Source organism: Rhipicephalus microplus, chromosome 3, assembly GCF_043290135.1.
Source record: "Rhipicephalus microplus isolate Deutch F79 chromosome 3, USDA_Rmic, whole genome shotgun sequence".
NCBI classification, from domain to species: domain Eukaryota; kingdom Metazoa; phylum Arthropoda; class Arachnida; order Ixodida; family Ixodidae; genus Rhipicephalus; species Rhipicephalus microplus.
The window spans coordinates 277,163,726-277,189,529 of record NC_134702.1 but is presented as its reverse complement, the minus strand read 5'-3'; the positions used below and the strand labels follow the sequence as shown (position 1 = coordinate 277,189,529).

General features: G+C 44.6%; 1 protein-coding gene across 1 annotated transcript in view; it reads left to right on the top strand.

Annotated features, from left to right (window-relative positions):
- Nucleotides 1-25,804, top strand: part of LOC142803214 (putative ATP-dependent DNA helicase HFM1) — a 1,032,948-nt gene that overhangs the window by 799,549 nt on the left and 207,595 nt on the right. Inside the window, exons 21-22 of the mRNA XM_075888308.1 lie at nucleotides 12,101-12,192; nucleotides 12,884-12,950. Of these exons, the coding sequence (XP_075744423.1) occupies nucleotides 12,101-12,192; nucleotides 12,884-12,950 (159 nt within the window). The remainder of the gene's footprint in view (nucleotides 1-12,100; nucleotides 12,193-12,883; nucleotides 12,951-25,804) is intronic.

The window sequence follows — 25,804 nt, the reverse complement described above, 5'->3', positions numbered from 1 at the left end:
GAACATGTTGATTATTGATGTTTAGAATTTGCTTACTAATACTATAATAACAAATATACAAATAGGAGTTTGGAGGTGCATTAGTTTTTTTTCATGAACATATCTGCAAACCACATCAATCGTGTCCCTGTGGCTGTAGCCCAGAACAGAAGCACCACAGGAGCGTATATTCTCAATCTTGAAGGGCAGCCCGAGGTTAGCGAATGGGATGACAAAGAGACGTTTGCTTAACAGTCTGCAAAGGCAACATGACAAATAAAATAATGCTTTATTGATTCCCTAACAAAAGCTGCATAGGGGAGATAATTCCAGACTAGCCCTGTGTGAATATCGATTTGAAGGGGGCACATGACTTCGTAATCTTGTTGCCTTGAGTTCCAGTTCTATAGTGTGACACCAGTTGGTTTTCCATCGATATTTCAATTATCTAAATTCAGTCTATAGTGTTACTGGTTCTATGGCATCAGCCCTGAGTGAAAATGTCCGATATCTGTTCGCCGTTATACTGGCCAGTACCGGAAGGACAGAAAGTATTGGCCCATTTATTGCCGCTCAAGCTAACAAGCCTGCCATTTCATTTAGCTCTAACCCGCAATGTCCAAGCACCCCTAATAGTTTTAAAAAGTTTTGCTGTGGAGGAATTAGCATAAGGGATGACTTTAGGGCATCTAATTTAGATGAAGCTGTCAGTGACCTACATACGGACAGGGAGTCTGTATGTAACTATTATAGCAGTATAGGTGTCTAAAGTTAGTTTTCGTAGTGCTAGAAAAAATGCCAAAATTTCAGCTTCAAAAATAAGTGTGACGTCTGGTAGTCTTACTGAAATTGACCAGTCAAGTGAAGGAAAGTTAATACCTACTCCTGCCCTTTCGTATATTATTGGAGCATCAGTGGCTATTACAATGTTTGTTTCCACGTGTGGGGGCTAATCTTGCAAGCGGCTACCTAGGCCTTTGTGAGATTGAACTCTAGGCTTATAGGGGAAAATTTCATCATAGTTTCTGATAAGATTTTCATTTGGCACGTTCGTTGCTGGTACATCTCAAACTTTCACGTTTATTTTGCCTAGTTCCTTCTGAACAAAAATATTTTGTGGTCATCAACGTAACATCGTCTTTTCCTCAAGCCCAGAAGGCTATCTAATGATTGCATCCTTCAGCCAGGAACATACAAAACAGCCGCTTAACAGTAGAGTTTCAGAATCAGTGCGTCTAATCCTATTATATTCCATTTCACAGGATTACAACGTGCTGCAGTTCAAAGAGTGGCCTAACTAACAGGAGGGAAGGGTAGTAGAAGTGTTTCAGGCACCACTTGGGCGGGTGCGCTGAGCCAAGTCCGTTAAGCATGCACTCGTAGGCTTCCTGAGGATCCAAACGGTATGCTAGCGCCCCGCGTGCTTCGTAAGACATTACGATCACGTGACACCACCCTGCTTCACAGAACCTTGCTCTAAAGAGGGCGAGTGGCCTGAGTGGATTTTGCCTTCTAGTTTACCCCATCCATCAGCCTCGTTTCACAACCAGGCATGTCCCCACTGGTTTTGAACCATACAGGTTTGCAACCAATGAAGACATGCCACCATGTTGTTTCAACACTCCCTTCCTCACCTTCTTGCCTGACATTGTCGGTGAAGCTAGAGGCTTCTTTGATGAAACCCTAATTGTGAAGTTATACGCTGCCCTATTGCATTCGCGATTCAGAAATTGTGGCACACCGAAAACATTGATCACGCTTTCAAACCTCTAATTGTTTTTGACGCCACTGCACATGAAGTAGTTGTCAAAGAAGGCTGAATGAAGGGGTAAACTGGGAAAAAAAATGCGCTCAGACCACTGGCTACGCATCTTTAGAGCAACGTTCTGTGAAGCAGAGTAGCGTCACGTGAAATTAATGTCGTAGGATGTCGACTGCTGCACGCGTGTCTGCAGTGGTCAGCCGTGTGCAGAATAGCACTAAGGACATACCAGAATAAGAGCTGCAATGGCAAACTAGCCTATCATGAATGTATTCATGTCACTTTTCCTGTGAACTGAGTCTAAACAAGCGATGAAATGTCAAAAACTGAAGGATATGTGCATGTACCACCAGCATCAAATTAAATGTGAACAGCGGAGCTATCACAAATTGTTTAGCGTGGTCCATTTAGTCATCACCAATATTATGCGTGAATCAGTTCTACTTAGCAGCACTGCCATAGTCCGCGGTGGTCACTGGACGGTGCCCTCTGAACAATTCCGTATGCTTGCCGCTGTTCGCGTTTCATTTGACGCCGACTATACTGACGCTTCTCCCCGTCTGTCGTAATGACCACTAACGCACTTCAGCAATGTATTGCCGAGAGGTAATAAGTATTGTGGTGAAGGTGCTGGGTAATCGCCGAAGACGACGGAGCCACTGCCCCTCGGTCCTCGGCGAAACCAACGCCTCGCGCAACTGTCTCGAACGCTACCAAAACTCGCAAGGATGAACAACGGTGACCTACAGTCGTCTGCAACTCTTCTGGCGCGACCACCCGGTGTCTGGATGCGTCAGTTAGAGCCGTGCCCTATCTCAGGGAAACCCAGCGAGGACGTGAAAAAATGGCCCACACACTACAAACATTTGAGCAAGTGCAATGGTTGAAATGCCGTGGCTCAGCTAGAGTATGTTGCTCTCTTCCTGACAGACACTCCTCTTGTGTGGCTCGGGAACCATCAAGAGTCACTAACAACCTGGGATCACTTCACTCTCCAACAACTCACAGAGTGCTTCGGGGATGCCACTGCGAAATTAAAGCGACCCGAGCAGACATGACGTTAGCGTGCCCAAGTGCCAGGTGAGACTTCTATCACGTAAATAGAATCAATCCTGAAGTTGTGTAAGACGGCGAATCCTCGTATGTCGGAAGAAGAAAAAGTCGGGCATTTTTTGAAAAGAGCTCCCGAAGGCGTGTATACCTACTTGATTGGGAAGGAGAGTCTCAATTCGGTAGCTGACGTGATCAAGCATTGCCGCACATTTAAGACCTTGAAGCTACAACGTATCATGCCAAAGTTTGCCAGGTTGGCGAATGTTGCTACGGTTGCAGGCATTGAAGACAGCTACAGTATCCATTTGGACCTTGCCACCACTGTGACGAATTGTCCGTGAGGAACTCGAGTGACACAAGAAATTAGTGAACGCCGTGAAAACCGAACAGTTCAGTTGCGTTTTTTATCACCCTCACGAACGGCACCGGTGGTTTCTTCGCTGTAGGCCATTCCAGGCGTTGCAGACAGTCGAACCGATCCTCTACAGCAGCGCTACCATACGTTTCCTGACGACGTGACGCATGACTAAGGCGCTCATCGGGGTACGACCATAATTCGGCATTTCGAAGATCGTGTCTACTACTCGCAGCGTCCAAGGGCGGCTTCTCCTAAAGTCTACAACGTCGGTCGCCCTTCACCTGTTCCCTACAGCTGTGGCGCCACAGGACACATCTCTCGTTTTTTGTCGTCGCCGCCACCAGACGAGGTGCGGCCCACCACTGACATGGCCTAACTTTGAAGGCGTCAACGATGATCATCGGCAGGCAGAACATCGTGCAACAAATGCTACAGGATAGCCTCTCAGGAACTCCTTCCGCCATTCCAACAGGAGAACTAAGTGACTCGCCAGCATCAGACCGCAGCCTGACGCCGCCAACGAGTCGCTTACGCCATTCACCACCACCACGGTGACGTTCTACACCATCACCTCCATCGAAAAACTAGCCGGCGCCACTGATGGAGATAAGACCGTCGGCCGGTCTTCGTCTCTGCAAACTGCTCCTGTACCTATTATGATGACGCAAAACAAAGTGTGTTTGTTAGTGGATAGCGTGACTGTAACTGCGTTAGTGGATACTGGCGCTATGGTTTCTTTTATGAGTGCCACACTCAAGGAAAGGCTTGGTTGAAAGGTCATGTTCCCGTGGAATGGTGGTGTAACTTTTCGCAGTGTCAGCGGAGAGTGCCTCGTTCCTCTAGATATTTGTCTTGCAAGTGTTTTGTTTTGTGCTGAATATCTCCTCACGAAATTTTTGGTATTACCGTGGTGCCCTCATGATGCAATTCTTGAGATCGACTTTCTGCAGGATTTTGGCGCTTCCGTTAATTGTGGCACAGGTGAAATTACCGTGAATAACAAGCTTTTGTCTACGCTTGCTGAGACATCTTTACAGGAGAGTCTACGCTAGCTGAGACATCCTTACCGGGGAGAAACTGTTTCGTTGTGTCGAACGGTTCTCTTTTACGCCGTGGTCTCTGTCACTTGTTCCTGCTAATCTAGCTGCTTCTGACCTTTGAGCGTCTGGCGCGCAAATTGAACCCTTTGCGAGGGGTTGTGTGAAAGAATAATGTGCTTGCGCCTCGTTCTCCAGTGACAGCTGTGAATGGCGCCTCAAGCTTATGGGTTTTCAATACTTCTTCAGTGCCTGCTGCCCTTCAGCGTGATATGATGCTTGCCGAGTTCGACGAAATCGCGTACTGCACTATCACCGAGGAGCAGCACTCTGAAAGAAAGCGACCCCCAGAGAAGCAGTTCAGAAGAACAGATCTTAAGAATGATCAGCAAGTCGCTACCCTCACACGAATGCGACGCTTTTGCACGAGTCCTTATGACACATGTTTCTGTGTTTGATGTCACACAAGGTGAAACGGAGACTTCAATACCGCGTTCTCGTGCTCATCACAAAATTGACGCCGGATCTGCACACTCCGTTCGTCAGAAATCTTACCGCGTGTTGTCGACAAAAAGGACAGTGATAGGTCAGCAGGTCATTGGCATGTCACGGAAGGGTGTTGTCCAAGAGTCATCTAGTTCGTGGGTAGCGCCTGTGATATTGGTTATGAAGAAGAATCGATCATGGCGGTTTTGCGTTGATTAGAGAAAAATAAGCACGGCCACCAAACAGGACATGTATCCGCTTCCTATAATTGATGACGTCATTAATTGCCTGCATTCCGCTGCGTACTTTTCGTCACTGGATTCGCGATCAGGATATTGGCAAATACTTATGCACCCAAACGACAAAGAGAAAAGGACCTTTGTGACACCTGACAGCTTTTAAAATTTAATGTTATGCCGTTCGGTGTTTGTGATGCGCCAGCAACGTTCGAACGATTTATGGACACAATACTTCGAGGACTTAGATGGAAAATTCGTATGCGCTACCTACATGATGTCGTCATTTGCAGCAACACACTTAACAAGCAGAACAGACGTCTCAGTCTTGTTTGGAATTGTATAAAAAAGGCCAGCTTGATTATCAACTATAAAAATATCGTTTTGGTGAAACGGAAACATTAGTACATGGACATATCGTTGAAAAAAAATGAATTGAGGCCAGACCCGCAAAAGGTTGAGGTCGTCAGCTCTTTTGAATTCCCAAAATTGGTGCTGGAATTGAGGAGCTTCTTATGCCTATGCTCATATTTTCGTCGTTTCGTTCCGAGGTTTACCGACGTGGTGTATCCCCTAACATGTCTTCTTCAAAAGGACATCCCTTTCAACTGGACTTCAGATTGTGATGATGCGTTCCACCAGCTATATTTTTTACTAACATGGGGGCCCATACTGCATCACTTCGGTGCGTCCTTGCCTACGAAAGTGCATGCTGATGCTAGTGGCATCGGCATCGGTGCTGTACTTGTGCAGCGACATTAAGGAGCTGAGCACATAGTGGCTTAAGCCAGTCGCTCTGGCAACAAAGATGAGCGCAACTATACCTTAACAGAACAAGAATGCTTGGCAGCTGTTCTTGTGGTACAAAGATTTCAACCTTATATCTAAGGACTTCCGTTTACTATTTCTACCGACCATCACGCTTATGCTGGCTAGTAAATCTTCGTGACCCCACAAGTCGACTGGCGCGTTGGGCTCTTCGACATCAGGAGTACGACTTCATCATCTCGTTAAAGACTGCACGCCACTACGCAGATGCCGATTGTCTTTCCCGCCTTCCCCTAAAGACGACTGAGTGTGACGAAGACAGTTTTGACGGCTTTTATGCCTCAATTTCTTCCACATTTCCAGACTTTATTACTTTCAAGAAAGAATAAGAGGCTGATATTTGCTTGGAGCCATATACTTGTTGCGGCATCGCGTCCTTGAGCCACCATCCGTTTTTGTGTCCATGACGGCATTTTATACAAGACAAATTATACGGCTAAAGACACATGCTTCCTTATAGTCCTACCATAGCCCACAACTTGAAATACTGAAAACCATGCATAACAATGCGATAGCTGGTCATCTGGGGCTCATCGAAACTTTGAATGAGACACAAGAGCGCTTTTACTGGCCCAGAATGCGGCACACAGTCAAGCACTATGTCGCAAGTTACGATTAATGCCAACGCTACACGCGCCCTTCAACTCCTCTGCCAGGTCTTCTCTATCTACTGCCACCTCCTCCTCTACCATTTGATCAAGTTGCTACCAATTTTTCGGACTCGATTCAGCGCTCGTCTAACAATGATTGATGGGTGATAGTTTGCCTCGACAATTTGACTTGCAACGCAGAAACTACGGCGATACCATCTTGGCAGTGGAGTGCGTGGCCATGTTTTGCTTAGATCCATCATTCTTCAGCATGGCCCTCTGAGAGGGATCATTAGTGATCGCAGTCGTCAGTTTGTTGCGGACGCCATCGAAGAACTGGTTCATCTGTGCAATTCACAGTGGCACCATTTATCCCCTTATCACCCTTAGATGAATTGGCTGGTACAACGTACGAACAAAACTCTGACTAAGATGTTGGCCGTGTACGTATCATCTGTCCACAAAGATTGGGATGACGTTCTCCTCTTCATTACATAGGTGTGTAATACGGCCGAACACGAGACAACCGATTACAGTCCTTTTTACCTTCTTTACGCACATTCACCAATAAGCTGCATCAATCCTATTCTACCATTTGTCTTCAATAGCGACTACCCTGCCTCCGAGACACTCTGCCTAGCCGAAGAAGCCTGGCGTATTGTGGCTTCGCAACACCGGTCGAAGGGAAGCTATGACAGCAGCCATCAGGCTGTCGCCTACTGCAAAGGAGACTGCGTGGTTGTGGATGCCACAACGTAAACAGGGACTATGCGAGAAGTTTTTACCTCAGTCCAGTGGCCCATACGTCATTGTTGATCGCTTGAGCAATTGAACATACGTGATAGCACGGCTGACATCAGATGGTCGTCGGCCAAACACGACCCAGCTGTTACATGTCGCTCACCTTAAATGGTTCCAGCCTAAACATTCGGAGTGATTCATAATTGCCCATCGGGCTTCGTCTGGAAGCCTAGAAATGCAATCGGCATGAGCCAATTAGAAAGAAGAGGAGGAATATGGAGGAAGATGCCATTATTACCCGGCCATTAACCTCGCCCTTCTAATAAACACCCTTTCGGCTTTAGCCTAACAATATCTTACTTATTCGTTTTCTATTGATTTATTGCTTTTGCCGGTGTGCGTGGTGGTAATAGCAGCATCCAGGTGTAGTAAGAACCCAGTAATGTCGACGTCGTTTACACAAGCGAGCATCGCAGTAATGCTACGGCGGACTCCACCGCGTTCTGCTGCTGTCCCGCAAAAAAACTATAGGGCTTACGTGGTTTTGAGCTCAAGCTACAATTCTCCTCATTGGTACTGTTATGACTCGCGCCGACACTGTTGCGCAGTGCGCCGAGGTTATGGGCCTCTAAGGTTATTCGGTAGCACTTTTTTCAGGTCGCGGCTGCTTTTGCGCAGAGCTGATAGACGATCAAAGAAGACGACGATGAGTTAAGGCAAAATTTCTGTACAGCATAGAATATAGGCGTTACATATTCGGCACTGGGGCCGACAGCTTAGTTGCTCGAAGAGCCCAGATGTCTTCGAATGCTCGGACGCTGTCGTTTTCCCTCTGGCGTATAGGTCAGCTGCTTAGCATCGCGTCACTTGGTTCCAGCTGATTGCTTACATCAGAAACGTCCAATCATAACTGCTGCTGGGGGTGTCAGCATTCTCCAATCAGGATCCGCCGCTGGGCTGCACCAGGATTCTCCAATCAGGAACCGCCGCACTTGGCTGCACCCATGAGCGAGTGGTATTGCCACGCGTTGTATAAGACTCGCCAGACTGGATGACGTCGATGCATCATCTGGTTGCAACTGGACCCTTGCGTGGAAAAAGTTTGCGGTGCATTGCGCAAGACACAGCAGCGCCACCGGGCTAGATGACGTCGCTGAGGTGATGACGTCGTTGAGAAGATAGCGTCAGGTGGGCTCGCTCACTGGCTTCGACGCTGGTTGCTAGTGCAGAAACAATGACTTTGGGTCTGGACTCCCAGGTAAAACAGTACCCTCCTATGTGCTCTTCGGATGCGTGCCGCATTGCAAGGGTGGATTGAGTGGCTTTGCATGGCTCGGCTCTCACTGCTCTACCACGATTTCACTCACGGCACGCCACCTCTGCTGGAGTTCTTTAAAAGAAAAATGACTAACAAAATCGAAAAATACAAGCACGGGCATACATAAACCTCATTTACAACGGGATGCTGTCAATGAAAACGACGATTCACTTTTCTTCGGGTGGAGCCAGGCTTCCTCCTCAACTGAATATTTCTCCTCCGCATACTTTTAAGGTCTTTAACTCATGTGCGTATCGAACATCGATACAGGAGAGTTACGCCAGGAAATATCTGTACGCTCATGTTTCACCCACTGCCTCGGGGAGAAAGTGGATCACCAACATCGACCTCACGGTCAGCTCCAATGAGGCGGTAAGCTGGAGTGAATCTTCCTTTGCTATAACATATCATGATTACTTATGAAGCAGCGCACTACCAAAAGCCCAAAAGGAACGATAGGAACACCGCTGCACTCTCACCAAGTTAACTTCAGAGAAGTACAGAATACAGGGTACAGGGTCCCTCATTGACATCCTGAAGATAGACGCCTCATTTTACGGGGGCGATGACCAAGCGTCATCGTTTTCCCAACCTATGACCTTGCTTACAACGCCACCAATATTGGCCCACTTTGATCTATCAGCCCCAACTGAGGTTCACATGAACGCCAGTGGGCACGCCATAGGAGCTGTGCTATTGCAACGCCAATGGGTACCCGACCCTACGCAACTCGACTGCCATCTCCAGCAGAGCTCAAATATTCCATCACGGAGCGCAAGTGCCTCGCCCTTGTATAGGCAGTCGCCAAGTTTCGTCCTTACCTGTACGGGCCCTCATTCCGTGTTGTCAAAGATCCCCACGCGCTCTGCTGGCTAGCCTCCCTGAAGGACCCCATAGAAAGTCTCGCTCGTTGGGTCTACGCCTTCATGATACAAGTCGTCTGTAATGTATGAAACAGGGGGATTACATCAGGATGCGGATTGTTTATCCCGCTACCCTGTGGATGAAGCAACCGGTACTGACGCTATCGCGGACGTTTTTTCCGTGTCGCAGGTGCTGAACATCAGCGAAGAGCAACGCCGGGATGCTTCTTAACGAACCATCATTGACAAATTGGAGTCAACGCCTCGTGACCCGTCCCTACGAATGTTTTTTGTGAAAGACGGGGTTCTAACTACCGTAACCTCGATTCCTTCGGATCGGACTTACTTCCTGTCATATCAGCACACCTGCGTTCTACTGTCCTCCACCAACTTCATAACGCTTCCATGACGGGCCATTCGGGCATTTCTCACACGCACGTGTAGAAAGTCGGTTTTTTCGGCCTAGACTTGCCCACTTTGTTCGACGCTATGTAGCCGCTTTTGAGCCTTGCCAGCATCGAAAAACGCTGTCTGCGCTTCCAGCTCGCTACCTTCAGCTGATCAAAGTTCCCGTTTAATATTTCTTTCGAGTTGGTCTAGACCTGCTGGGCTCTTTTCCATTCTCCACACCCGGAAATAAATGAGTTGCTGTAGCCACAGATTACGCGACGCGGTATGCAATCGCACCAGCACTCCTGACCAGTTGCGCTACCGACGTTGCGGACTTTTTGTTGTACGACATAATATTAGTGCACGGAGGTGCCCTCCAACTTCTCACTGACCATGGCCGCACGTTCCTCTCGGCTGTCGCTCACGAAATCCTGAAGTCTTGCCACACCAAGCACAAATTTACTACTTCATACTATCCTCAGTCGATGGGCCTAACGGAGCGCCTCAAGAAGACTATAACCGATATGCTCGCCAATTACGTTGCGCCCGACCACCAGGATTGGGAGATTTATTGGCTGTATGTGATGTTCGCTTACAATTATTCCTGTCACAACACTGCCGGCTATTCATCCTTCTATATGCCCGTGACCCAACGCTACTCTTACACACTTTGCTACCTGCAGCCACTGAATATGCCGGGGAAGTCATCGCCCGCACCTACCATGCGCGCCAAGTCGCCCGTAATTGTCTACAGGCTTAACAGGCACACCAATAACAGCTTACGACTCTTATCATAGAGACGCGCACTTTTCTTGGATTCTCTCGCGCTCCTCTGGTTCCCACTCGGCGTGTGGGACTGTCTAAGAAACTGTTGTCACCCTACCATGGACCATTTTGTATCGTTCGGCAAGTGACAGTCGTCACGTACGAGATAGTCCTAACCGATTCAATGGACTCGTCAGCCCCAAATGATACTATTCACGTGGCTCGGCTAAAGCCCTATCACTCCCCTTCTACATCATCTGCGTAGATTAAGCACCGTCGCGGTGCTTCTACCACTGGGGGTTACGATACATAACAGCTGCTACAACGCGGCTGCATGAAAATAGAGAACAAAGTCAGTTTTTGATTGAAGCTGGACAGGCGCTCTTTTGCTCATCGGGCTCTGTGCATTGTAAATACAATAATAAAGAAGTTACTCGTAACATTATACAACAAGACGGTTTACAATGACGTTCAGCCTACAGCATGCTTTCAAAAAGTACACTTCGTAATCGCTTAAACTAATCGATGCTCGGCTAATGCTGTTACCATTTTTAGCGATATGGAAATCATTGATAGTTTTCCTGGCCACCTGATCCCTGAGACTGGAAAGTACTTCAGTCTCAGGGAACAGCGGAGAGTAGCCACATTCAAAACAACGCCAACTCACCCAACTATCGACATTCCTGTAATAGAGCTCAAGATTTTGCATTTAGTGTATTGGTGCATAGCTTAAAGGAAAGCACTGAGTACATGCTGTCCGAGAAATGAAACACGTCTAATATGGTTTCTATGCGACGAGGTGCCATCTCACGTCAAAAAGAGAACTACAAAATAAACAAACGTAACTGTTCTTTTTTAACCATTTTAGCGTTCAAATCTTAGAAGAATTGAACGTTAGTTGCATTGAGAATCCGGAGAAGCATCTGCTTCAATGCAGACACAATTTGGGCAATAATTGAACATTCCGAGCAGTGTGCTGCGCCGCCATCTTGTTCAGACAGCAAAATAACCTGCATCGTATTTGTCTACGATGCCGTCTTCTCGGAGCTGTCTAATTTGGCGGATACATGAAATTTGGAATAAGACTTAAGGTGGTTGCCGTCCATTTAGCTGTATATTTAGCCGTCTATGGTGAGTATTGGAACACATTCCGAGTCTACAGTTTGGAGCCACATCTCGTAGCCTGTGGCCCCGGAAAGCATAGATAGCGTCGCTACACTATGTGAATCTCAAAGAAACAAATGCACCAAGCCTAGCATGCAGTCACCTGGTGAGAACTCCGCAAGTGAACGTCGTCTTGCTAGCCGAAACAAGCCTACTACCTCCTCCATTCTGTTTCGTGATGTTTTAATCACCATAGGTTCATCTGCTTGTTTTTATGGTCGTTTTGTTCGATATGAAGCTCAACAGAACTGCTATTTTTTATTGTCTGTGCCGTGTACTCTTTATGAGTCAAGAATCGGTGCATTCGCTAGGACTACTCGCTTCGCTAATCCGAGCTCAGCCATCTTGATTATGATAGGGCGAAACAGCTTCTCCGTGGCGAAAGCGAGCAGTGTTCCTCTAATGAAAGAGGAACGTGGGGAACATCGAAGTTTTTCTCTAAATAGGGAGAACATCACTCAATTTTTAATTTTGTACATGAGAATCAGAACTGTGATGAAAACATAGCATGTTATTATTGTTCTGTGCAGTGGGCGTCGATGTACGGCGCAACTTCGTCCCACGCTACACCGCTGAAAAGATCACACTGCTCTCACCCTGGACTGGGAAGGTCGAGGACGCAGTGAGTGAGATTTAGATATTCTCTTTCAACTCTTGAGTTGTGGAATAGAAGCTTGAAGTAGCGTCATTCGTCGTCTGGGCAAAACTTGCGAACCGGAGGAGAGTGAGGCGAACAGCCGCGCATAAATCTAACACCAAAGGTAAATGATCAATGGTTGAGACAGCTGCGCGCCTTAGTGTAGATTTTTATTCAAATAAATCACGTCATAACACAGAGAAGAAAAAGGGGAGTGTTTATGGTGCCCTTAGTTCAAATGATGCGTAAATGAACATGGGTGGCAAACAGAAGTAATCGTGCGCAGGAAGGACGGCAGAGAGGAAAGTGAGGGAGGGTACAGCGGTGGTGGAAAGCAAGCAGGAGGTTGCAGACATTATGCCACGGAAGCTTGCCACCAGCTCCGCACTTTACCCGAGTCTTGGCACCTTCCCCAGCGTATTTTCTCCGAGATGATAATAAGTCCTCACGACGACCATATTTTATCGATCAGTTGAAGTTGGCCATTTTTGTTCCACTTGTTTTGCACGTGTGGTGCAATTTTGTCACTGAACATTACGGGTGCGCACTACAGTAAAGCAAAACCTCGTTTTCGTCTACATTCACTGTAGCGATAGAAGTTGCACCTAGTATTCTTTTCTTTGCTTTGCGGTGTAGAAAGGAAGCATCAGTGTTAACCTTGGGTCGTTTTGCGCAGGAGTTCGGCAAACTGACCACTGTGGCCCCGTCAAAGGTCAGCCATTCCTCTCGCGTCACTAGCCCAGGTGAGTGACCCTTCCATGTTCTTCTCACGTGTGTGCCAAGGCTGTACTTACTGTTTAAGCATGATTGCAACACACTGAACAAACAATTATTTTATGTGGACTTCAATGGTTGACCGTGTCGCAAACCATGTTTAGATCAACCAGCGAGCGCATAATAGTGGTTTGGGACGGTTTCTTGTGTGGTATTTAGTATAGTCTGGTCGTTGGATCTCGTCAAGCTACTTATGTAGCTTTTATCCCAACAGAACCACCCAGTATGTAAAAGTTGGAAAAATAAAAATTGAAAAAATTTGAATTGAATATTGACGCGTGTTTACATGAAAACGAACGATGATAGGAATGTTTTTGTAGATTCCAGCTAGTGGTTCAGGTGGTTTTTCGGGACGACAGCGAAACAGGTGTCTTGCTGTACAGCTGATCCTGAATACGCTCTTTTCGCTGCCGTAAGCTGCTGTCATCTTTTGTTCGCGTTGCACTGCGACAATATGTGTCATGAGGTATGTGACGCACGAGAACACTGCAGGCTCGAATTCAACTTCTCTGTTTATCGCGGTAAGAAGCCTTTGTGTGCCCATACTCAGGTTTCTTGGCCAATGCTTTCGTGCTGAATCACGGTACTGCCAAACTTTCTTTACGTGGTCCGAATTAATGGAGCTTAGCACTACTGTATTTGTGACAAGGCCAAGGAAGACGACAGTGTGTTTCTTTCACACAAAGCTGCTCGTTATGTCATATTCATTAAAGTGTTCTAGCTTCCCCAAATCAATTTATACTGTGTTAGAGATGTAGTATAAAGGACGTGTCACGCAATCCCCGTTGACATAAACTTAAGCGATGCAAAACGGCCCAGACAGCGCCGGTAACAGTAAATCCTCTTCTGCTGTATGAAATATCTGGGCATGGTATTAACAGTACCCGTTGGTAAGGACACACCAGAGCTCTGTTGCGTGGCCTTTCTCTTTGTGGTGTCCACGCCAAATGGGCGATGTATTCAAGATGGTAAATAAGATGACGTCGTGATAACATTCGCGAATGGCGTCCTGGATGTTGGCACCAGGCCACACAACATAGCCTGCTATTCTTCACCTAGCTTGGCAAGTAAGAATACCCTTCTAACATCAGAGACGGAGTATGCACCAACTCACCAAATTGGGTTAAATCAATCAATGGGGGAGACTTTTTGAATTCAGCCTTTCTAATGAGAATGCTTACTGGCACGACGCAGATATTGCACATTTGCCTGATTAGCATCTCCCGTTTTGTCAAGGCAATTTTAAGTCCAATGACTGCACGCAAATGACGCGTCTGCCATTGAACTAATCCCACATAGAAACAAGAACGAGCAATGTTTCATTCTTTTAGCATTAGAGGCAGCAGCACATACTGAATGCTCTAGCGTCTGGGTAGCAGGTAGTTTGGACCTCTTCATGGGGCCAGTCTGTAGTGGGCTGTCTTCGTCGCCTCTTTGCGCAACGCTTCATGTGAGGCATATTGAGCGCGCGAAGGAAGCCTTTTTGAGTGCCATGATGGGGATCAGTTACCGCGATAAGCAAGAAAATGCTATTACGCTTGGTATTACGCAGGCAAAACCACATATAGGAATAGAAAATAGACAAGGTGCGAAACAAAAAAAAAGTGGCTGATCCTCCTATCTAGGAATCCGTATACCACGAAAGTGAGACGTGTCTTCTAAGAGGCAGTTGAGGTTGTATTCTCCATTATTTCAGGAACAGCAACAAATTGCAAGTGACATCAAAAACGGCAAGCAGGTTGAAACATGCAGAGCACTGCTTGAGCTGAAAACACGCCCTAAATCAGCATACACTGGGCGAGCGCGGACTAACAACTGTCACAGGACAACAATTGAAGCGTGCTAATAAAACAAAAAGAAAGACTCACGAAATCAGCGCTCAAGTATACTCAGAACAGGCGCGAACAAATGTTGTGCTTCTTCCAGTGTCGTGTGTCAACAGAGCACTTCTTTCGTAAACACGGTCGTGGCAGTAGGAGAAGTTACATTCATCCTCTCCCGAATTACCAGTCTAAGCACGCGCGCAGACAGACCACGCTCCGTTGACGTGGCAATTTGTGGAGGCGACGACGTTTAGAGTGTACCTAACGTAGGCCCGTGCCGCATCATCTCGCCACTGGTAACGAAAACGCAGGGAAATTTCGAAGCTCTCAGGACCATGAAACGGTGTACGACGTATATAAATAGCTTGCCACTATCATGTCACACGACGTTCGCTCCATGGCTCGAACCAGGGTTCATTCTTCTCTGAACATTATTATATAAACATACCCTATTGAAAAAACGTCCACCATAGGAATGATGGATTCCACAATCCACCATTTTGGTGGACTATGGTGGTAGAAGTGTTGGTGGCACATGGTGTATGGTGGCGTATGGTGGAGCTGATGGTGAATGGCGTGCTCCAGCCGGAGGTTCTGGAGTGCGAAGCAGCGTCAGAACCACCGTGATGAGCTGCCACGAAAGAAATATTAGAAAGAATTGTGTAAAAAAGAATATAGAAAGCACACGCACAAAAAATGCTGCGACAGCGCGGAATCAAGCCTACCACCTTCGGATTCCAAACTGAGCACACTAACTACTGCGCCACGCCGAAAGATGGAGATCATGGTGTTAAAGAAGTAGTCAACTCACAAACTTACTGTTTAACTTTAGTTTTGTTTGCCGCATACTCGAGATTGACAGGATCTGCACCTGCTTCTAACATTTGCATAATTTTATAAACACGAACAAGGGCTGCCTGTAACAATTACCACTGCGATAATTGCAACAGCGCCTTGTTTTGTTACAATTTACAACCACAAGAAAGAACAGCCCATTAGACAGAGGAGCAGGCAGAGTTAATCGGCGGTTACTGCCAAGCCTAATATCTTTTCCTCGCTTCTTTGAAAGGGCGATATCTGTTCAGGCTTTACGACGCTTATATGCTTATTCGATAGATACGCCCACACAATTGATTCAGATGTTTCTTTGCGCAACGCACAGTGCAGTCGAGCCAGCGCACCGCTGTTGCTCTGTCGATCAGAATAACTACATAACGGCTTGGCCAAAACGAATGCAGTGTGCCAGAAACATTATGCTATCATATTGATTCAATAAGCATACGAATTGACGAGTCTATGTTCTCTCATAAGAGCCAGTGAAGTGCGAGCGAGTGCAACCGGCGGCTGTCAGTGAGGGAAGGCGTACATTTGGTGGAAGTGCTGCAAGCTTGTCGCATCGATGTTTGTCGCTTCTTGCGTGTTCACTGTACACTGAAAAGGCGCCAATTATGTTAAGTGATGCCACCGCTGTGCTGTATTTTTATTTTTACTCGTCAAAATTGTGCATTCTGAAACTCACAAGCGCCGATGACACTTGTACGGGCTTGGTTGGTAGGATTAACCTTTGGTGGAAGTCATGATGCTAGAACAGAAGGGGGGAAAGTCAAATTCGCTGGGGCTCCTCTCGACTCATCTCAAAAGTGAAAGTTTATGCATATTCGCAGGCAGTTTGTTAACATAAAAGTACGGCTCAAGCAATAGTGTGTGCAAGAATTGCCGGGGTTACGTTTCTAGCGTGGTCACATCAAGTGACCGCTGTGTTCTGCTCTAACATTGAAAGCGGCAATTGCAAACTGGAGCTCATTTATTTCTTGACTACTGCGCACCGATGTAAAACATTTATTATCACTGTTCACAGTGACACTTCTAGTCTTCTAAACATCACAACAAAGAAACGCATCGCGGATGTCAAACTGATGTAAGTACGTGCGCAAAATGTAAACATATTCACAGCCGCGTATTCTACGCTCCCCAAAAATTGAAGCATTGTTCACACCACTGGAATAAAAAATAAACGTACTAAAAAGCGTAATGAGCAGCGTTGGTTTCTTTTGACAATAAACCTACATCTGTGCGCATACAAGAATGAAACACTAGAAATAAGTGATTTCACATACTGCCGTAGGCTTTTTCATCAAGCCATCATCATCCATTAAGCTTCCGTCACGCCACCGTCATCCACCTTGCTCACCAAGCCTTCCACCAAACGCGCTTTTCCTCGCCACCATCAGCCGGCATTTTCCACCGTCACCACCATTGTTTCCCCACCACCACTACCATCTGCCACTATTCGTATCATCCAGCGTTTTCCAGGTAACCACCACCACCATATGCCATCATTTTTTTCCCTCTTGCCGTCATCAGCCCTTATGCCCACTCACAGTTTCTACCATATCCACCAATATTTCCACCATATCCACTATTATTTTCATAATATCTACCAATGATTCCAGCATCCACCAACCCAGGATATACAATAGGGTATACTCAAATGTTGCCCGTTAAAACTAATGGGCAGCCGTCTATGTAATGTGCTGGACACAATACAACATTGCTTTTCAAGTTAAGAAGAAGCTATCTTGTTCTGGGATGTCCTCCAGCGTACTCTGAGGAAAAATTTTGATATTACTCCTTACAATATCCGTTACCTTTGCCAACATCAATTGAAGAAGTGCCTTTCGATTTGTTTTTCTTCATGGGTATGAACAGCTTATGCAAGACTCGAATGCAAGGCTACAACGCAGAACCCACCATTTCTTCGAGTTTACAATTTATTAGAATGGCTGTTCACCTAAAAGTCATTTATGATGAAATGGACTTCAAACCGGACTGGTACCCCGCTTGATGAGGTGCTTGGCCTCACTTTTTTCGTATAACGCAATTTGAAGAACTTTCGCTCCTCTATCAAGTTTCGTTACTTGTTGAGTGTTTCCTTGGTTACGCTAGAGCGCTTCTGTCATTTTATGTTCCTTTTCACAAACATTGTAATAAGTATCGTGAAAGAAAAAAATACGCTCCGTGGCGCAGTGGTTGGCGTCCTGCGCTAAGAATTGAGGGGTGGCTAGTTCAATACCGCGCCAGAAATGATTGCCAGCAGTTTTTTTTTCCTTTGAGTTTTCTTGATATATTTTTAACGTCACTTCTGGACTGAAGTTCGTCAGTGAAGCTGTGGTTGACCCAATCATAAAACATTGTCCTGTTAAAAAAAACATTCCTCCAATATAACACTGATATCAGAAATGTTCAGTAGGGAGAAACAGGAGCTTCAATTGAGAATCGTTGGCAGTCCGACTTGCACAGAGAGCAAGCATGTGCAAAAAAAATACCGTCACACACGTTACGCACAAGTTTTCTAAAGCACTTGCTTATATAAATAAAAATATACTCCGTGCTTAGAGAAGCCCGAATGGTGATAAAAATGCACACACGCGAAATGACGGTGTACATACCGAAGAGAATACAGTCATCACAAGCGAATTGACTAGCACAAACGACTGTAGTGTCTGTCACCTACTTTCCAATGAGTAAGTTCTTTATTTGCCCCGTTCTCCGTCACGCGTTGTCTACATTCTTCGGAAAGTGATAGAACGGTACGTCAATGCCATCTTTCTACCGTAATGTTGATGTAGATTTTAGATTTGTGGTTCACACTCACTATGGGGGATCAGCCAAGAAGAATCAGGTAGCTTAACACAAAAGAATATATATATATATATATATATATATATATATATATATATATATATATATATATATATACATATATATATATATATATATATATACTTGCGAAAAGATTATTAGCACAAATATTCATTTTTCGTAAATTATTCCTGAAAAAAATTTTGATGGCTCAGTTCCTACTGAAGAAGCCATAGGTGATTGAAATCAAAGAACATTTTGCAGTAGACTACATTGGTTAACTGAGAGCATTTTGGAATTGAGGTTATTGAGTAAATCTCTTCGACTGTACAATAAAATCTTGCGCGGCCTCGCAAACATTCTTGTTGCTGTTCCCTAGGCATATTATGTTTGACGTTGTTAAGTCAAATCCAAGAATTCTTAACGGAATTTTCAGTGATACCTTTGTTATATAGGAAACTTTCTACGAGAGCTCAAAAAGTGTTGCACAGTTTTCTATTTTTCACAAAAAGAACAAAGCAAAGAGGGAGTATAGCCTGCTCTAAACAACTCAAAATTTAATAGAGGAATGTGACAGCGTAATCGAGTGAATAAAAATTCCAGGTATCGGTTATGCAATGAGGAAGTTTTGCAGGGTGTCATTAGGTGGTTGAAGTACGGGGCATTTTTGAAGATGGTGTGGAGAACTATCGCATCATCATTTGACCTCAAAATCTAGACGCTACTATAAAGGCTGTTGTAGGGGTAATAGATGGTTCGTCTAACGCCGCTGTCACTAGTGCTTCAGCTCCTTCATTTAGAGGTATGCATTTATGCCCCGGAACACATACTAGTCGCCCCTGAATTAGGTGATTCGGTACTAAGGAGTTTAATTCGCCTACTGCTTTCCTATCACCGGATGCCGTGAGTGTATATCGGACCGACAAGGAGTCCGTTATTATTACGGTGGAAATTATTGATGTTGGCAGTTTTACAAGGGCCGGTACTTCAGCTCAAAACTCTGCAACAAACATAGGTGTGAAATCTGGAGTTTGGAGTGAAAAGGACCAGTCTAGAAGAGGGCAGAATATACTGATGCTAGTCTTTTATTATTTCCGGGAAGCGTCCATAGCAATGATGATCTGTGCTTGCATTCCTAGCAGGTAGTCCTATAATTATGTGTCCCCACTTACAGCACGTCGATCAAGGCGTCGTCATGATCTTTCTTAACTCCAGACAGCACCAGAACTAACCTATTCAAGTTTTCCTTCTGCCTACGAACTGTAATGATTGATTCATTGATATGTGGAGTATAACGTCCCAAAACCACCTTATGATTATGAGAGACGCCGTAGTGGAGGGCTCCGGAAATTTCGACCACCTGGGGTTCTTTATCGTGCACCCAAATCTGCGCACACGGGTCTACAACATTTCCGCTTCCATCGGAAATCAGCCGCCGCAGCCGGGATTCAAACCCGTGACCTGTGGGTCAGCAGCCGAGTACCTTAGCCACAAGATCACCGCGGCGGGGGCCATGAACTATAAACGATTGGAATAACCTAAAGGTATTGCACATAATAAACTCAGATTCTATTCAACGTATATCTATTTAGTTTTATCAACAATGTCATATTGATTAACCCTTCGTTCCTTAGTTTTACTGTCACTGTTCTTGAGTATTTCATAAGTGTTATTGCTGTTTTCGATCTTGTATAAGTATTATTTATTGTTCATGCATGCGCACCATGTTCCCTATTATTACTTTTGTGTTGTTCTCAGGTTATATGTATTCTCCTTTTTCTTTTGGTCTTTTAAACATCTTTATTTTGTTGTGGTTTTTATGAATGTATGTATTTATGAGCTACCCTCCCGCATGGCCCCAAATCGGTCTGCAATATTGCGTAAATAAATAAATAAATAGAAGTTGTTCTTGACATAATATTCGGTAAGTGTTTATTTTATTTTATTAATTTATTTATTTTCAGATGTACTGCCAGCCTTTGAAAAAGGCGTTTGGCAGGAGCGGGCAGAACAAACAAAAGAATGCGATAACATACGCAAATACGTCCACAAAGCAACCGCAACAATGAGCGGGAACAAAATAAAAATAAAAATATACAATTACGCAATCAACAAGGTGACAGCAGGTACTATCAACAACTTGTATGGTACCAAGCCAGACCTACACTGATAGAAACAATTAATAATATACAAGACATGACTGGAAAGAGCAGGAGAAATCTGGATTGTACAAGAGGACACTGTAATTAGTAACACCACCGAGGTGCACCGCTAAAACAAAGCAGAGTTACAATGTGACACACTCAACAACAACAACAACAACAACAAAAAAATTAGAACGACATTATTGTTTCACAATCACATATCAGTTGCAGATGTCGGGATACTAGGAAAGCGGAGTGACGACAAAGATACCAAAAAAAATTACAGATAATCTGACAATGCTTTAGCAAAAGAATTTAGTGTATTACAATCAATTACATTGGATGGAAGTCGATTCCATTCACGCATTGTTCTCGAAAAAAAAGAGTTTTTGAATGTGTCTGTTTTACAGCTAAAATCCTTTATCTTTTTCGTGTGGTGTGATCGCGTCGAGCGCTTACCAACCCGGTCGATAAAATTACTCTTGTCTATTGCCAGCTTATCATGGTAAAGGGAGTACAAAAACTTGAGCCGTTCACGCTGACGTCTCTTTTGCAATGTATCCAGCTCTGATTCTGCCAAGATTGAAGTTACAGATACTTGCCAGCGATAGCAATTATGAACAAACCTGATGCCCTTCCTTTGAACGAGTTCTCTTTATCAATGTTGTTTTTTGTGTACGGATTCCATATAACTGATGCATATTCGAGGGAGGGCCTAATGAAAGTTTTGTAAGCCAGTAACTTTATTTCTTTGGTTGATTTTCGCAATGAACTTCGAAGGTATCCAAGTTTACGCATGGCTTTATTTTTAATATACGAAATGTGTTCATTCCATGTAAGGTCTGAGGTAATAATTACGCCTAAATATTTGTACCTTTCTACAACGGAAAGAGTGTGATTATCTATGGAATATGGAAAGCTTAGGGGATGCTGTTTACGCGTTATTGACATGGCTATCGTTTTAGTCTTGTTAACACTCATTTGCCACGTTGAACACCAAGTTTGTATTTTCGCTAAAGAAGAATTCAAAAGAACTTGGTCGCAGCGGCTTTGAACTTCATGATAGAGGATGCAGTCATCTGCGAATAGTCTAATTTTAACTGGTATATCCTGTACTATGTCATTATTGAACACAAGAAAGAAAAGTGGCCCAAGCACCGAACCTTGAGGTATACCGGATATAACTGTCTCTGCTGGAGAGCACGTACCATCAATTGTTACACATTGTCGTCTTAAATTTAAGTAATATTTTATCCATGACAGAAGTGTATCGTTCTTCAGTATGGGTTGAAGTTTTAAGAGCAGCTTTGGTGCGACACGCGATCGTACGCTTTCTCAAAATCTAGAAAAATAATATCAGTTTGACCTTGCCTGTCACGGGTTTTGGCGAGTTCATGTACTGTTTCTAATAGTTGTGTTACGGTAGATAGACCTTTTCGGAAGCCATGTTGCCTGGGGTCAATAAGTTTGTTTTCATCTAGAAATGTTGATAAGTGCTCAAACATAATATGTTCCAATATTTTTGCGCATGTACACAAGAGGATGATAGGTCTATATGAAGTATTCAAATGTGGAGTGTTCGATTTAGGTATAGGCGTAATTTTACCGTATTTCCAGTCCTCTGGGATCTTAGATCGGGATAAGGATTTGTTAAATATAAGATGCAGATAATGTGAGCTCCATTCAGCGTACCTCACCAAGAAGTGGTTATCAATACAGTCTATTCCGGGTGTTTTCTTACGACCAATTTGAAGCAAAAGAGAAAGGACACCTTCCTGGGATATCGAAATGTTGCTTATTGGGGGAATGTTCTCGAACTGATTAACTGAAGGTGTAATAGTGTCATCTTTCTTGAATACTGAACAGAAGAAGTCGTTAAAAGACGTTGCAATGGTGAGTCGGTCAGTGACGGTTTCCCCGTTAACTACAATGTTAGAAATTGACTTCTTATTTGAGGAAAATAGCGCCAAAATTTTTCAGGAGACAGGAGAAGAAAATTTTTCATAGTTACTTTGTGGTAAAAATCTTTAGCCTTTTTAATGCTTTCTTGAAGGCGTTTGCGCATCGACACAAGCTTTTCACTGTTAGCTGGTGATGGAGACTTGCGATACTGTTTTCTTAATTTTTTTGTCTTTCGTCCCATGCGCACTATTTCCCTTGTAATCCATGGATTAACCCTATGGCTGAAAATTTCTCTGAAGGGCACAAGTCGTTCAATGCACGACAAAACAAGTGATTTAAAAAAGTGCAACAAGTCTTCGACAGAGCAATCATTTGACTCGGAAAGAGAACAGAATGTTGGAAACGACATGTCTAGAGCGTCAATAATGTCCACATCTTGAGCACGTGAAAAAACTGGAACCGACCGTCGGTATTTCTCTGTTTTGGTGATACGATTTGCAGGGATCGACAAGAAAACCATTTTATGATCTGAAATTCCTTCCATTACTTGTACATCAACGTTTCGACTTGCAATACTCTGGCTAACAATAAAAAGATCCAAGAGTAAGCTCTTGTCTTTCTGAATGCGGGTGGGTTGTTTGACTAATTACGTTAAATTATGAAAGAGCATAAGGTCCACATTGGGTTCCGCCGCACAGACGAGTGGCTGCGGAAAATCACCGGACCAGTCGATGGACGGAACATTAAAGTCTCCAGCTAACAACACATTGCTTGTGTCACATCTGCTAGAACACAGGAACTCATTCAGTTTTTCGAAGAATGTGTGATCACGATTTAGGGGGCGATAGAATGCGCCTACAGACAAATTTAGGTCGTGTAAATAGAGTTTGATAATAACACATTCAACGCCCGGTATATCGGTTTCCCTTATCACTTGCAATGACTGTTTTACCATAACAGCAACGCCACCACCACGCGTGTCTCTATCTTTTCGATAAATCTTGTAGCCGGGTGGTGTAACTTCTTCATCGCTTATATCATAATTTAACCACGTTTCGGTGATTATCAGGATGCGAGGGCGATGTGTCATTACAATACTCTCCAAGTGTTCCAGTTTATTCATGACGCTACGAGCATTTTGGTTCAGGCATACGAGGGGTTTGCCATCTTCAATTTTATTTCATTTTTTGCGTACTTGGCTACCCCCGCCCTTCTTTAGGGGAATTCTTTTGTTTTCAGTGTTATTTCATTCGAACAGCTCGTCATCAATTTTAATTTTGTCGTATTTCATTGTAACCTTTCCGCCTGCCTTTCTAGTTTCAGAAGTGCTTTCCCACAGTTTTTTTTTCGTTTTTCTCTTGTGACTAGGGAAAAATCTTCGGAAACTGATATATCAGTACCTTTAAGCTTAAAGCAGTTAGCCAGCACTTCCTCTTTTTCGGGGTAATCAAACAATTTTTTATGACCGGTTGGTTTTTGTTTGTTTGCTTGCACCCAAGTCTGTGCATTCGTTCTATTGATCTCTGCTGTACGCCAAGCACACCCTTAAACACACCTTTAACAACAGCATTAGCAAGGGCATCCGCGGTTTCCTTTTCATCCTCAGGTATACCGAACACAATTATATTATTGCGCCTACTGCGGTCTTCTAAGTTAATCACTTTGTGTTCCAAATATTGGACAGTTTTTTCCATGCTTGACAATTCCACATTTACTTCTTTAATGTCCGAGGCCACAGCTTCTACCTGCTTTAATTTTGCTTCTATCGCCTCAAGCCTTGTTTGAATGTTCTTCTGGCCGGTGAGGAGCTCATCAAGAAGTTCCTCAACCGTAGGGCCTGGGTTCGACTCGATGTCCCCACATAGCATCAGTAAGGACACTACAAAATTCCGAATGACCAAACAAGCCAAAAGTACACTTTGTGGGCACGTCAGCTGAATCAAACAACGATTACTGGTTTTGACAGAATAATACTTGTTACTGACCTGTACAAAAAAGAGAACCAGATTTGGCATGTTGCTCACAGGCCAGCCGACGTGCCCACTGAAGCGGTAGGATGGGGACGGTCTTCTTATATGCTGCTCCGTTGATGTCGATCGCCCAGGAGGCGGCGTCCACCAGCGGTTGTCGGCGAAAGTTGGTCCATGTGCGCATGCGTCTTCAGTCTTCGCTGCCGCGATGACTAAACGTTGTGCATCTTGCTGTGCGCCGGCCTCCGATGATATGCCGAGCAGCAGGAACTGTACAAAAAAAGAGAAACGGAATCGGCATGTTGCTCACAGGCCAGCCGACGTGCCCATTGAAGCGGTATGATGGGGACGGTATTCTCATATGCTGCTCCGTTGATGTCGATCGCCCAGGAGGCGGTGTCCACCAGCGGTTGTCGGCGAAAGTCGGTCCATGTGCGCATGCGTCTTCAGTCTTCACTGCCGCGATGACTAAACGTAGTGCATCTTGCTTTGCGCCGGCCTCCGATGATATGCCGAGCAGCAGGAACTGTACAAAAAAAAAGAGAAACGGATTTGGCATGTTGCTCACAGGCCAGCCGACGTGCCCACTAGCACTATTAAAGAAAATGTGATCAAAGTATAGTTGAAGAGGACTTGTCGGGCTACCGATTGGAAGAACCTGTCTAGTTTGCGCCGAGAGTGGGTCAAGAAGAGACTGTGAAAACGTTACTTGAGGTGTGTGAGATTTAGGCTAATGACAATCAAAAAATAAATTAGGTAGCGCAAAGAAACTATTTCTCTACGCCTTAAAGGAGATTCAAATGCCGCTATGCATGTTTGCAAAGCCAATATTTCATATCTGATGAGGAGTGAGAGAATTCCAGCTTGAATATATGAAACGTTATTCGTTACAAATTTAGGTAGCTCTAAGACATGTGCAGTGCCTGCATCTCCAGAAGAGCAAGAGGACGCATCTCTAAATAAGTGCATCGGAGTATAAGACACATCCTAATTCTGGATCCAGCCTCACATACATGTGGTATATATATATAAATAATATATATATATATATATATATATATATATATATATATATATATATTGTCACGGGATTGTGACGTGACCGAAGACAGGAGACTTTATGTCGGGACTCAACTGTTTATTTGGGCGAACCTGTGCCCGGTAAACGGAAAGTCTGCTTACAGTAGCAGTCTTGCACAGATAGCAGTGAACGTGAACCGAGCGTCGGCCGTCAATCAACTTACTAGTGGCGAAGCGTGTCAGCATTTATCAATTGCAATAGAACATTCTAGTGTTATCACTAGCAGCGAAGTTGTTTCTAGAATAATCTGAAAGATTCACA